Below are 14,792 nucleotides of genomic sequence, written 5' to 3' on the forward strand. Positions count from 1 at the left end.
AGGACCCCTCGAGAGCCCAGAGGAGTGGAGTCGAGTGGACACCTATATCGTCGAGTGCCTGAAAAAGGGCGAAATAAAGTCACGTTTTGTGCACTTCACTCCACTGTTCTTGGGTAATGTCATAATTTATTTTATCTGTTTGTTCGTTGTCTTTGTACCACTCTTCCCTGTTAGTAGCGTGAAAAATAAAAATTATTATTATTTTAGTTGTCCGAGTCGGGCGCCTGTAAACACTTCTCGGGTAGCTGCGAACTCGGTAAGGACGGTGGTTGTTGTGGTGGTTGTGGTTGTTGTGTGCACCTAGCCTGGCACAAGCGCCGTGGTGACGTCACCGCCACTGAGTGATGAACGGCGGTTATACACCGCGTGTGTGTGTACTGTGTGTGTGTGCTGTGTACTATGTGTGTACACGTACACTGTGTACACACACTGTGTGTACTGTGTGTGTGTACACTGTGTGTGTACTGTGCTGTGTGTACACACACACTGTGTGTGTGTACACTGTGTGTGTACACTCTGTGTGTACTGTGTGTGTACTGTGTGTGTGTGTACTGTGTGTGTGTACTGTGTGTAGTTTGTGTGTACTGTGTGTAGTTTGTGTGTACTGTGTGTGTGTACTGTGTGTGTGTACTGTGTGTGTGTACTTGGTGTGTGTACTTGGTGTGTGTACTGTGTGTGTACTGTGTGTGTGTGTACTGTGTGTGTATGTGTACTGTGTATGTACTGTGGTGTATGTACTGTGTGTGTGTACTGTGTATGTACTGTGTGTGTGTGTACTTGGTGTGTGTACTGTGTGTGTACTGTGTGTGTGTACTTGGTGTGTGTACTGTGTGTGTGTATACTGTGTGTGTGTACTGTGTGTGTGTACTTGGTGTGTGTGTACTGTGTGTGTGTACTGTGTATGTACTGTGTGTGTGTACTGTGTATGTACTGTGTGTACTTGGTGTGTGTACTGTGGTGTATGTACTGTGTGTGTGTACTGTGTGTGTGTACTGTGTGTGTGTGTACTGTTTGTACTGTCTGTGTGTACTGTGTGTGTACTGTGTGTGTACAGTGTATGTACTGTGTGTGTACTGCGTGTGTACTGTGGTGTGTGTACTGTGTGTGTACTGTGTGTGTGTACTGTGTGTGTGTGTACTGTGTGTGTACTGTGTGTGTACTGTGGTGTGTGTACTGTGTATGTACTGTGTGTGTACTGTGTGTGTACTGTGTGTGTCCTGTGGTGTGTGTACTGTGTGTGTACTGTGTGTGTACTGTGGTGTGTGTACTGTGTATGTACTGTGGTGTGTGTACTGTGTGTGTACTGTGTGTACTGTGTGTGTGTCCTGTGTGTGTACTGTGGTGTGTGTACTGTGTGTGTACTATGTGTGTGTACTGTGTGTGTGTACTGTGTGTGTACTGCGGTGTGTGTGTGTACTGTGTGTACTGTGTGTGTACTGTGTGTGTACTGCGGTGTGTGTGTACTGTGTGTGTACTGCGGTGTGTACTGTGTGTGTACTGCGGTGTGTGTGTGTGTGTACTGTGTGTGTACTGCGGTGTGTGTGTGTACTGTGTGTGTACTGTGTGTGTGTACTGTGTATGTACTGTGTGTGTGTACTGTGTATGTACTGTGTGTGTGTACTTGGTGTGTGTACTGTGTGTGTGTGTACTGTGTGTGTGTACTGTGTATGTACTGTGTGTGTGTACTGTGTATGTACTGTGTGTGTGTACTTGGTGTGTGTACTGTGGTGTATGTACTGTGTGTGTGTACTGTGTGTGTGTACTGTGTGTGTGTACTGTTTGTACTGTCTGTGTGTACTGTGTGTACTGTGTGTGTGTACTGTTTGTGTGTACTGTGTGTGTACTGTGTGTGTGTACTGTGTGTGTACTGTGTGTGTACTGCGGTGTGTACTGTGGTGTGTGTACTGTGTGTGTGTACTGTGTGTGTGTACTGTGTGTGTACTGTGTGTGTACTGTGTGTGTGTGTCCTGTGTGTGTACTGTGGTGTGTGTACTGTGTGTGTACTGTGTGTGTGTACTGTGTGTGTACTGTGTGTGTGTACTGTGTGTGTACTGCGGTGTGTGTGTGTACTGTGTGTGTACTGCGGTGTGTGTGTGTGTACTGTGTGTGTACTGTGTGTGTGTACTGTGTGTGTATTGCGGTGTGTGTACTGTGTGTGTGTACTGTGTGTGTGTACTGTGTGTGTACTGTGTGTGTGTACTGTGTGTGTGTACTGTGTGTGTACTGCGGTGTGTGTACTGCGGTGTGTGTACTGTGTGTGTGTACTGTGTGTGTGTACTGTGTGTGTGTACTGTGTGTGTACTGCGGTGTGTGTACTGCGGTGTGTGTACTGTGTGTGTGTACTGTGTGTGTGTACTGTGTGTGTGTACTGTGTGTGTGTACTGCGGTGTGTGTGTGTACTGTGTGTGTACTGCGGTGTGTGTGTGTGTACTGTGTGTGTACTGTGTGTGTACTGTGTGTGTACTGTGTGTGTGTACTGTGTGTGTACTGCGGTGTGTGTACTGCGGTGTGTGTACTGTGTGTGTGTACTGTGTGTGTACTGCGGTGTGTGTGTACTGCCGGCAAAACAACCGTCCACCTCGTTGGTGCCGGACGGCAACGCTGTGGTGAGTGTTGCCATGGTGGGAGAGGCAAATTTCGATTGGCCATTCCCCCTCATGGCATTTTGTAGCCACGACAGTGGCCAAAAGCGGCTCTGGATGGGTGCGAGGGGCTGGTAACCCCTCCACCTTAAAATAAATTACCACTGAACGATGGAAAAAATATCAAACTACGCTAGCTTGTGCCGGAGGCCCCGGGGGGGGGGGGGGGGGGACAGGCGTCCATGACGTCTCCTGGCCAAACCCCGTTTGGCGGAGCCAGGAGATTGAATCCTCGGCTGGAGCCTCGGGGCTCCTCCAGAAGCAGCAGAAAGCCACTGCGGGTGGCCACGTGGAATGTTCGAGCGCTCCCTGCTGAGGAGAGGCTGCCACTCCTCTGTCGGGAGCTGGACCGGTACCGCCTGGATCTCTGTGGCGTTCAGGAGGTCCGGTGGACCGGCTCTGGTTCCTGTCAACATGAGGGGTGGACAGTCCTCTACTCGGGGCAGGAGACTGGCAAATAACAGGGAGTGGCTCTTTTTCCGAACAAAAATATAAAGGGGGCGTGGTAGTGAGGTGTGGGAAGCTGTAAGCCCCAGGCTTCTTTGGACTCGCCTTCCTATCAACCAGAGGCGAGGAGTGGTGGTTGTGGTTACTTATGCTCCCACTGAAGATGAACATCAGTGGAGGGATGGAGGCAAGGCTGATGAGTCAGATGCCTTCTATGACCTCCTGTCACAGGTGCTAGCTAAAGTGGCCCCTCGGGATAGAGTAATCTTGTTGGGTGACTTCAATGCCCAAGTTGGTCATGATGCTGGCACCTGGTCCTGAGTGATTGGAAGGCATGGGCCAGATCAACTAAATAAGAACAGTTGGAGGCTGCAAGATTTTTGTGCAGCCCATGGACTTGTAATTACCAACACGCTGTTCCGGCATCGGCGCATCCACACAACATCATGGATGCAGGCCGGGTCCAAACAAGAACATCTGCTGGACTATATAGTGACGGACCAGCGGATGCGAGCCCATGTCCTTGACACCACGACCTGCCGTGGAGCTGATCTGCCTACCAACCATCGACTTGTCATCTGTAAGATGCGCCTGCCATTCTTCCACCCCGGTGGTGGGTGTACACTCAGGACTCCATTCAAACCATAGTGACATGGCCTCAGCTAGCTGATGAAAGTTGCAAGCGAGAATTTTGTCATCGGTTGTGGTTGGGGTTGGCATCGTCCAGATGCCGAGGTTTAAATGGGCGAGGTTTAAGACTGTGACTCATGCAGCTGCAATGGCTGCATTGGGTACGCGGTCCCCAGAGACCCTGGCTGCAAGAGGAGGTGTTCAGGCTGGCTGAGAAAAAGCGACAGGCCCACTCCCACCGTCTACAGCATCCCACGTCCGACAGTGATGAGGTTTACCGCAGCCTTTACTTGGAGGGTCGGAGAGCCGTGAGGTGCTGCAAGAATGTGTCGTAGTTGTGGGTTGCTGAGGAGATGAAATCGCCCTTTAATTCCATCAAAAAAGTAACCTGCAGCAACACACCTATTACCATCATTAGAGGAAAGAAGGGTGATCCAATCTCCGACCCCCATGACCAGGTTTGCAGATTTGCTGAGCATTTCTGTGAGGTATGATCCTGCCGAGGCTGAGGTGCCTCAAATATTGTAAGAAGTCACCCCCTGTGAGTGACTGGCTGAGATGCCATCTGTTGAGGAAGTACTGAAGGCGATCCGGAGTCTGAGACCAGGAAAGGCAGCGGGCAGAGATGATCTCCCAAGCGAAATGCTGAGGGAGGGTGGCGTTTGTGCACAGACTGCCCTACATGACATCATAACAACAGTGTGGACCAATGGACAGGTTCTACAGGATTGGAAGGATGCCCTGGTGGTCCCCCTCTTTAAGAAGGGGGACCGCACAGACTGTAACAACTACAGGGGCATCTCACTCAGTGTGCCGGGAAAGGTCCTGGCAAGGATTATTCAACATCGCCCTGCCAGGCACCATGCTGAGGAGAGGCTTGCGGAGCCCCAATGCGGTTTCAGGAAAGGGCGGTCCTGCACAGATGCCATATTTTCTGTCCGTCTGCTACAGCAGAGGTGTAGGGAATTCCAACAAGAGCTACATCTCTGCTGTATTGACCTGGTCAAGGCCGATGATACCATCAGTAGGCCTGGGCTCTGGGTTGTTCTTTGTATTTCAGAGTCCCTGACTCTTTGCCCACAACCATTAAGGACCTTCATGATGGTGAGCGGGCCCGGGTAAAACTACGTGGCCAGGAGTCGGAGCCATTCCCTGTTCACCTTGGGGTGTGACAGGGATGTCCTCTGGCTCCCACATGATTTAACATCTATTTTAACCACGTAATTTGGAAAGCCTTCGATGGCTGTACCGGAGGAATTTCGATCTCGTACAGATATAATGGGAGGCTGATCGATGCCCGGGTACGGTCAAAGGATTGCTCCCTATTGCTCAACCACGTTACGTATGCCGTGTCTCTCTCCACCCCACCCCGTGTCTCTCTCCCCCCACCCCGTGTCTCTCCCCCCCCCACCCCGTGCCTCTCTCCCCCCACCCCGTGTCTCTCCCCCCCCCCACCCCGTGTCTCTCTCTCCCCCCACCCCGTGTCTCTCTCCCCCCACCCCGTGTCTCTCTCCCCCCACCCCGTGTCTCTCTCCCCCCACCCCGTGTCTCTCTCCCCCCCACCCCGTGTCTCTCTCCCCCCACCCCGTGTCCCTCTCCCCCCACCCCGTGTCTCTCTCCACCCCCCACCCCGTGTCTCTCTCCCCCCACCCCGTGTCCCTCTCCCCCCCACCCCGTGTCCCTCTCCCCCCCACCCCGTGTCTCTCTCCCCCCTCCCCGTGTCTCTCTCCCCCCCCCACCCCGTGTCTCTCCCCCCCACCCCGTGTCTCTCCCCCCCCCCACCCCGTGTCTCTCTCCCCCCACCCCGTGTCTCTCTCCCCCCTCACCCCGTGTCTCTCTCCCCCCTCCACCCGTGTCTCTCTCCCCCCCCCCCAACCCGTGTCTCTCTGCCCCCCACCCCGTGTCTCTCTCCCCCCCCCCCAACCCGTGTCTCTCTCCCCCCCACCCCGTGTCTCTCTCCCCCCCACCCCGTGTCTCCCCCCCCCCCACCCCGTGTCTCTCTCCCCTCACCCGTGTCTCTCTCCCCTCCACCCGTGTCTCTCTCCACCCCACCCCGTGTCTCTCTCCCCCCTCCACCCGTGTCTCCCCCCCCCCACCCGTGTCTCTCTCCCCCCCACCCCGTGTCTCTCTCCCCCCACCCCGTGTCTCTCCCCCCCCCCACCCCGTGTCTCTCTCCCTCCCCCCGTGTCTCTCTCCCCCCTCCACCCGTGTCTCCCCCCCCCACCCGTGTCTCTCTCCCCCCCACCCCGTGTCTCTCTCCCCCCACCCCGTGTCTCTCCCCCCCCCCACCCCGTGTCTCTCTCCCTCCCCCCGTGTCTCTCTCCCCCCTCCACCCGTGTCTCCCCCTCCCCAACCCGTGTCTCTCTCCCCCCCACCCCGTGTCTCTCTCCACCCCCACCCCGTGTCTCTCCCCCCTCCACCCGTGTCTCTCTCCCCCCCCACCCCGTGTCTCTCCCCCCCCAACCCGTGTCTCTCTCCCCCCCACCCCGTGTCTCTCTCCACCCCCACCCCGTGTCTCTCCCCCCTCCACCCGTGTCTCTCTCCCCCCCCCACCCCGTGTCTCTCTCCCCCCTCCCCGTGTCTCTCCCCCCCCCAACCCGTGTCTCTCTCTCCCCCCACCCCGTGTCTCTCTCCCCCCTCCACCCGTGTCTCTCTCCCCCCCCCCAACCCGTGTCTCTCTCCCCCCCACCCCGTGTCTCTCTCCCCCCCCACCCCGTGTCTCTCCCCCCTCCACCCCGTGTCTCTCTCCCCTCACCCCGTGTCTCTCTCCCCCCTCCACCCGTGTCTCTCTCCCCTCACCCCGTGTCTCTCTCCCCCCTCCACCCGTGTCTCTCTCCCCCCCCCCAACCCGTGTCTCTCTCCCTCCCCCACCCCACCCCGTGTCTCTCCCCCCCCACCCACCCCGTGTCTCTCCCCCCCCACCCCGTGTCTCTCTCCCCCCTCCACCCGTGTCTCTCTCCCCCCCACCCCGTGTCTCTCCCCCCTCCACCCGTGTCTCTCTCCCCCCCCCACCCCGTGTCTCTCTCCCCCCTCCACCCGTGTCTCTCTCCCCCCCACCCCGTGTCTCTCCCCCCTCCACCCGTGTCTCTCTCCCCCCCACCCCGTGTCTCCCCCCCCCCAACCCGTGTCTCTCTCCCCCCCACCCCGTGTCTCTCCCCCCTCCACCCGTGTCTCTCTCCCCCCACCCCGTGTCTCCCCCCCCCAACCCGTGTCTCTCTCCACCCCCACCCCGTGTCTCTCCCCCCTCCACCCGTGTCTCTCTCCCCCCCCACCCCGTGTCTCTCCCCCCTCCACCCGTGTCTCTCTCCCACCCCCACCCCGTGTCTCTCTCCCCCCTCCCCGTGTCTCTCCCCCCCCCAACCCGTGTCTCTCTCTCCCCCCCAACCCGTGTCTCTCTCCCCCCTCCACCCGTGTCTCCCCCTCCCCAACCCGTGTCTCTCCCCCCTCCACCCCGTGTCTCTCTCCCCCCTCCCCGTGTCTCTCCCCCCCCCACCCCGTGTCTCTCTCTCCCCCCCACCCCGTGTCTCTCTCCCCCCTCCCCGTGTCTCTCCCCCCCCCAACCCGTGTCTCTCTCTCCCCTCCCCGTGTCTCTCCCCCCCCCACCCCGTGTCTCTCCCCCCCCACCCCGTGTCTCTCCCCCCCCCCACCCCGTGTCTCTCCCCCCCCCAACCCGTGTCTCTCTCCCCCCCCCACCCCGTGTCTCTCTCCCCCCCACCCCGTGTCTCTCTCCCCCCCACCCCGTGTCTCTCCCCCCTCCACCCGTGTCTCTCTCTCCCCCCCACCCCGTGTCTCTCCCCCCTAACCCGTGTCTCTCTCCCCCCCACCCCGTGTCTCTCCCCCCTCCACCCGTGTCTCCCCCTCCCCAACCCGTGTCTCTCCCCCCTCCACCCGTGTCTCTCTCCCCCCCCACCCCGTGTCTCTCTCCCCCCACCCCGTGTCTCTCTCCCCCTCCCCGTGTCTCTCCCCCCCCCAACCCGTGTCTCTCTCTCCCCCCCAACCCGTGTCTCTCTCCCCCCTCCACCCGTGTCTCCCCCTCCCCCAACCCGTGTCTCTCCCCCCTCCACCCGTGTCTCTCTCCCCCCCCCACCCCGTGTCTCTCTCCCCCCCACCCCGTGTCTCTCTCCCCCCCTCCCCGTGTCTCTCTCCCCCCCACCCCGTGTCTCTCTCCCCCCCACCCCGTGTCTCTCCCCCCTCCACCCGTGTCTCTCTCCCCCCCCCACCCCGTGTCTCTCTCCCCCCCCACCCCGTGTCTCTCTCCCCCTCCCCGTGTCTCTCCCCCCCCACCCCGTGTCTCTCTCCCCCCTCCACCCGTGTCTCTCTCCACCCCCACCCCGTGTCTCTCTCCCCCCTCCCCGTGTCTCTCCCCCCCCCAACCCGTGTCTCTCTCTCCTTCCCACCCCGTGTCTCTCTCCCCCCACCCCGTGTCTCTCTCCCCCCTAACCCGTGTCTCTCTCCCCCCTCCACCCGTGTCTCCCCCTCCCCAACCCGTGTCTCTCCCCCCTCCACCCCGTGTCTCTCTCCCCCCTCCCCGTGTCTCTCCCCCCCCAACCCGTGTCTCTCTCTCCCCCCCACCCCGTGTCTCTCTCCCCCCTCCCCGTGTCTCTCCCCCCCCAACCCGTGTCTCTCTCCCCCCTCCCCGTGTCTCTCCCCCCCCAACCCGTGTCTCTCCCCCCCCCCAACCCGTGTCTCTCCCCCCCCCAACCCGTGTCTCTCCCCCCCCCAACCCGTGTCTCTCTCTCCCCTCCCCGTGTCTCTCCCCCCCCCACCCCGTGTCTCTCCCCCCCCCACCCCGTGTCTCTCCCCCCCCCACCCCGTGTCTCTCCCCCCCCCACCCCGTGTCTCTCTCCCCCCTCCCCGTGTCTCTCCCCCCCCCACCCCGTGTCTCTCTCCCCTCCACCCGTGTCTCTCTCCCCCCTCCACCCCGTGTCTCTCCCACCCCCACCCCGTGTCTCTCCCCCCCCCCACCCCGTGTCTCTCCCCCCCCCCACCCCGTGTCTCTCTCCACCCCCCACCCCACCCCGTGTCTCTCCCCCCCCCCCACCCCGTGTCTCTCTCCCCCCCACCCCGTGTCTCTCCCCCCCTCACCCCGTGTCTCTCCCCCCCCCCCACCCCGTGTCTCTCTCCCCCCCCACCCCGTGTCTCTCTCCCCCCCACCCCGTGTCTCTCTCCCCCCCTCACCCCGTGTCTCTCTCCCCCCCCCAACCCGTGTCTCTCTCCCCCCCTCCACCCGTGTCTCTCTCCCTCCACCCCGTGTCTCTCTCCCTCCCCCACCCCACCCCGTGTCTCTCTCCCCCCTCACCCCGTGTCTCTCTCCCCCCCCCACCCCACCCCGTGTCTCTCTCCCCCCACCCCGTGTCTCTCTCCCCCCCTCCACCCGTGTCTCTCTCCCTCCACCCCGTGTCTCTCTCCCTCCCCCACCCCACCCCGTGTCTCTCTCCCCCCACCCCGTGTCTCTCTCCCCCCTCCACCCGTGTCTCTCTCCCTCCACCCCGTGTCTCTCTCCCTCCCCCACCCCACCCCGTGTCTCTCTCCCCCCACCCCGTGTCTCTCTCCCCCCCCACCCCGTGTCTCTCTCCCCCACCCCGTGTCTCTCTCCCCCCCCACCCCGTGTCTCTCTCCCCCCCCCCAACCCGTGTCTCTCTCCCCCCTCCACCCGTGTCTCTCTCCCTCCACCCCGTGTCTCTCTCCCTCCCCCACCCCACCCCGTGTCTCTCTCCCCCTCACCCCGTGTCTCTCTCCCCTCACCCCGTGTCTCTCTCCCTCCCCCACCCCACCCCGTGTCTCTCTCCCCCTCCACCCCGTGTCTCTCTCCACCCCCACCCCGTGTCTCTCCTCCCCCCCCCCCACCCCGTGTCTCTCTCCCCCCACCCGTGTCTCTCCCCCCCCCCACCCGTGTCTCTCTCCCCCCCCACCCCGTGTCTCTCCCCCCCCTCCCACCCCGTGTCTCTCTCTCCCCCCACCCCGTGTCTCTCTCCCCCCCCCACCCCGTGTCTCTCCCCCCTCCACCCCGTGTCTCTCCCCCCACCCACCCCGTGTCTCTCTCCCCCCCCCCACCCCGTGTCTCTCCCCCCCTCCACCCCGTGTCTCTCTCTCCCCCCCACCCACCCCGTGTCTCTCCCCCCCCTCCACCCGTGTCTCTTCTCCCCCCCCCACCCCAGTGTCTCTCCCCCCCCCACCCCGTGTCTCTCCCCCCCCACCCCGTGTCTCTCCCCCCCCACCCGTGTCTCTCCACCCCCACCCCGTGTCTCTCCCCCCCACCCCGTGTCTCTCTCCCCCCACCCCGTGTCTCTCTCCCCCCCACCCCGTGTCTCTCTCCCCCCCACCCCGTGTCTCTCTCCCCCCCACCCCGTGCTCTCTCCCCCCCACCCCGTGTCTCTCTCCCCCGTGTCTCCCTCCCCCCCACCCCGTGTCTCTCTCCCCCCCACCCCGTGTCTCTCCCCCCCCACCCCGTGTCTCTCCACCCCCCACCCCGTGTCTCTCTCCCCCCCACCCCGTGTCTCTCTCCCCCCCCACCCCGTGTCTCTCTCCCCCCACCCCGTGTCTCTCTCCCCCCCACCCCGTGTCTCTCTCCCCCCCAACCCGTGTCTCTCTCCCCCCCACCCCGTGTCTCTCCCCCCCTCACCCCGTGTCTCTCCCCCCCCCACCCCGTGTCTCTCCCCCCCCACCCCGTGTCTCTCCCCCCCACCCCGTGTCTCTCCCCCCCACCCCGTGTCTCTCCTCCCCCCAACCCCGTGTCTCTCTCCCCCCCAACCCGTGTCCTCTCCCCCCCCCACCCCGTGTCTCTCCCCCCCCCACCACCCCGTGTCTCTCCCCCCCCACCCCGTGTCTCTCTCCCCCCTCCCCGTGTCTCTCTCCCCCCAACCCGTGTCTCTCTCCCCACCCCACCCCCGTGTCTCTCTCCCCCCCAACCCGTGTCTCCCTTCCCCGTGTCACCCCACCCCCGCGCCCCCCCCCCCCCGTGCCTCCCCCCGTGCCCCCCCCCCCAGACAATGACGTCATACTTTGAGGAGCATGACTGTGATGAGCCGGACCGAACCCAGATGACCGCAGGAGACGCGGGAAGCACGCTAATGCAGCTCGCACGGTATAGCGGATAAACGGGGTCCACATGTAGCGGATAAGGGGGTCCACACCTAGCTGATGCAGCTCGCACGGTATAGCGGATAACGGGGTCCACATGTAGCGGATAAGGGGGTCCACACCTAGCTGATGCAGCTCGCACGGTATAGCGGATAACGGGGTCCACATGTAGCGGATAAGGGGGTCCACACCTAGCTGATGCAGCTCGCACGGTATAGCGGATAACGGGGTCCACATGTAGCGGATAAGGGGGTCCACATGTAGCGGATAACAGGGTCCACACCTAGCTGATGCAGCTCGCACGGTATAGCGGATAACGGGGTCCACATGTAGCGGATAAGGGGGTCCACATGTAGCGGATAACAGGGTCCACACCTAGCTGATGCAGCTCGCACGGTATAGCGGATAACGGGGTCCACATGTAGCGGATAAGGGGGTCCACATGTAGCGGATAACAGGGTCCACACCTAGCTGATGCAGCTCGCACGGTATAGCGGATAACGGGGTCCACACCTAGCGGATAACAGGGTCCACACCTAGCTGATGCAGCTCGCACGGTATAGCGGATAACGGGGTCCACATGTAGCGGATAAGGGGGTCCACATGTAGCGGATAACAGGGTCCACACCTAGCTGATGCAGCTCGCACGGTATAGCGGATAACGGGGTCCACATGTAGCGGATAAGGGGGTCCACATGTAGCGGATAACAGGGTCCACACCTAGCTGATGCAGCTCGCACGGTATAGCGGATAACGGGGTCCACACCTAGCTGATAACAGGGTCCACACCTAGCTGATGCAGCTCGCACGGTATAGCGGATAACGAGGTCCACACCTAGCGGATAACAGGGTCCACACCTAGCTGATGCAGCTCGCACGGTATAGCGGATAACGGGGTCCACACCTAGCGGATAACAGGGTCAACACCTAGCTGATGCAGCTCGCACGGTATAGCGGATAACGGGGTCCACATGTAGCGGATAACGGGGTCCACACCTAGCGGATAACGGGGTCCACACGTAGCGGATAACGGGGTCCACACCTAGCTGATGCAGCTCGCACGGTATAGCGGATAACGGGGTCCACACGTAGCGGATAACGGGGTCCACACCTAGCTGATGCAGCTCGCACGGTATAGCGGATAACGGGGTCCACACCTAGCTGATGCAGCTCGCACGGTATAGCGGATAACGGGGTCCACACCTAGCGGATAACGGGGTCCACACCTAGCTGATGCAGCTCGCACGGTATGGCGGATAACGGGGTCCACACCTAGCGGATAACGGGGTCCACACGGTATAGCGGATAACAGGGTCCACACCTAGCCGATGCAGCTCGCACGGTATAGCGGATAACAGGGTCCACATGTAGCGGATAACGGGGTCCACATGTAGCGGATAACAGGGTCCACACCTAGCTGATGCAGCTCGCACGGTATAGCGGATAACAGGGTCCACATGTAGCGGATAACGGGGTCCACACGGTATAGCGGATAACGGGGTCCACACGGTATAGCGGATAACGGGGTCCACACGTAGCGGATAACGGGGTCCACACGGTATAGCGGATAACAGGGTCCACACGTAGCGGATGACGGGGTCCACACGTAGCGGATAACGGGGTCCACACGTAGCGGATGACGGGGTCTACACCTAGCGGATAATGGGGTCCACACGGTATAGCGGATAACGGGGTCCACACGTAGCGGATAACAGGGGCCACACGTAGCGGATAACGGGGTCCACATGTAGCGGATAACGGGGTCCACACGTAGCGGATAACAGGGTCCACACGGTATAGCGGATAACAGGGTCCACACGTAGCGGATAACAGGGGCGCCACGGTGGCTAGGAGATGTTAACTTCCTCGCCTGGTGTACAGGAGGTCGTGAGTTCGACCCCGTGACCCCGAGAGATGTTAACTACCTGCCCGGTGTACAGGAGGTCGTGAGTTCGACCCCCTGACCCTGAGAGATGTTGACTACCTCGCCTGGTATGCAGGAGGTCGTGGATTCGATCCCGACCCTGTCGCCTGCTGCTGCTGTGTATTTGGAGTCTGCGCGTCTCTCTCTCTCCCCCTGTGTTCGCGTGGATATTTCTCCGGGTCTTCTGGTTTTTCCCACCGCAATTCAGAATCGACGTCACCACCACCACCACCACCACGTGCAGAGTATTTGGCTGCTGTACATTCCTGCACGACGATGAGGCCACTCCATTGAGACGTCACTTGTGATGGCCATGTCGAGTTTGAAAGAGGGCTACACAGATCAGTGGGACCTTAGCTGGTAAACCACAAAGGGAGGCTCGCGACGGACGCCGCCGCTACCGGGCACTTGGAGGCAGTCGCCCTCCAGCAACAACGGAGGGCGGAGGAGCGACGCTCACAACAACGAGCGGAGCGCCGGGTGGCTAAAGCGCAGCGGGTTGGCACAGTAGGGGGCACAGGTGGTGCATCAGCCAGTCATCTCAGTCAGTCGACCCGTGGCACCTGGGTCTGCCCAGTGACCTCCTGCCAGCGGGCGGTCGACACTCCACGTGGCCTCAGGGTGCACATGGCCTGGCACAAGCGTCGTGGTGACGTCACCGCCACTTAGTGGCGAATGGCGCTTGTTGTTGTTGTTGTCTCTGTGTGTGTCTCTGTGTGTGTCTCTGTGTGTGTGTGTCTCTGTGTGTGTCTCTGTGTGTGTGTCTGTGTGTGTCTCTGTGTGTGTCTCTGTGTGTGTCTCTGTGTGTGTGTGTGTCTCTGTGTGTGTCTCTGTGTGTGTGTGTCTCTGTGTGTGTCTCTGTGTGTGTGTGTCTCTGTGTGTGTCTCTGTGTGTGTGTCTGTGTATGTCTGTGTGTGTCTCTGTGTGTGTCTCTGTGTGTGTCTCTGTGTGTGTGTGTGTCTCTGTGTGTGTCTCTGTGTGTGTGTCTCTGTGTGTGTCTCTGTGTGTGTGTCTGTGTGTCTCTGTGTGTGTCTCTGCGTGTGTCTGTGTGTGTGTGTGCCTCTGTGTGTGTCTGTGTGTGTCTGTGTGTGTCTCTGTGTGTGTCTCTGTGTGTGTCTCTGTGTGTGTGTGTGTCTCTGTGTGTGTCTCTGTGTGTGTGTGTCTCTGTGTGTGTCTCTGTGTGTGTGTGTGTCTCTGTGTGTGTCTCTGTGTGTGTGTGTGTCTCTGTGTGTGTGTGTGTCTCTGTGTGTCTCTGTGTGTCTCTCTGTGTGTGTGTGTCTGTGTGTGTCTCTGTGTGTGTCTCTGTGTGTGTGCAGCCTGCTGCTGGAGGGGGGGGATGTGGGGGCGCACTGGGGGCCATCCGGGGGCACTCCGGCCCCCCCAGCCTCCCTCGCCGCTGTGGAGGCCCTTGCCAGGACTCCCGTGGCAGAGACCGGTACCCTACTAGCCCCTCCCCTTCCATAGCCCCTCCCCTTCCCTAGCCCCTCCCCTTCCATAGCCACTCCCCTTCCCTAGCCACTCCCCTTCCATAGCCACTCCCCTTCCCTAGCCCCTCCCCTTCCATAGCCCATCCCCTTCCCTAGCCCCTCCCCTTCCATAGCCACTCCCCTTCCCTAGCCACTCCCCTTCCATAGCCCCTCCCCTTCCATAGCCACTCCCCTTCCATAGCCACTCCCCTTCCCTAGCCACTCCCCTTCCATAGCCCCTCCCCTTCCATAGCCCCTTCCATAGCCCCTCCCCTTCCCTAGCCCCTCCCCTTCCATAGCCCCTCCCCTTCCATAGCCACTCCCCTTCCCTAGCCACTCCCCTTCCATAGCCCCTCCCCTTCCATAGCCCCTTCCATAGCCCCTCCCCTTCCCTAGCCCCTCCCCTTCCATAGCCCCTCCCCTTCCATAGCCACTCCCCTTCCCTAGCCACTCCCCTTCCATAGCCCATCCCCTTCCCTAGCCCCTCCCCTTCCATAGCCCCTCCCCTTCCCTAGCCACTCCCCTTCCATAGCCCCGCCCCTTCCCTAGCCCTCCCCTTCCATAGCCCCTCCCCTTCCATAGCCCCTTCCCTAGCCACTCCCC

The 14,792-nt window shown here is 61.1% G+C and overlaps 1 protein-coding gene across 3 annotated transcripts in view; it reads left to right on the forward strand.

Moving 5' to 3' along the window:
• The first annotated feature begins 5 nt into the window (after positions 1-5).
• Positions 6-14,792, forward strand: part of RNF181 (ring finger protein 181) — a 28,023-nt gene continuing 13,236 nt past the window's right edge. Inside the window, exons 1-4 of one of the 3 annotated variants that reach the window (XM_076054899.1) lie at positions 179-256; positions 3,546-3,669; positions 10,706-10,803; positions 14,040-14,158. In XM_076054899.1, the coding sequence (XP_075911014.1) occupies positions 3,607-3,669; positions 10,706-10,803; positions 14,040-14,158 (280 nt within the window). In that variant the 5' untranslated portion in view covers positions 179-256; positions 3,546-3,606. The other 2 variants (XM_076054900.1, XM_076054901.1) reach the window with 2 other exon arrangements.

Source organism: Petromyzon marinus, chromosome 68 (assembly GCF_048934315.1).
Source record: "Petromyzon marinus isolate PM22_M1 ecotype Great Lakes invasive population chromosome 68, UKy_Petmar_22M1.pri1.0, whole genome shotgun sequence".
Taxonomy (NCBI): Eukaryota; Metazoa; Chordata; class Hyperoartia; order Petromyzontiformes; family Petromyzontidae; genus Petromyzon; species Petromyzon marinus.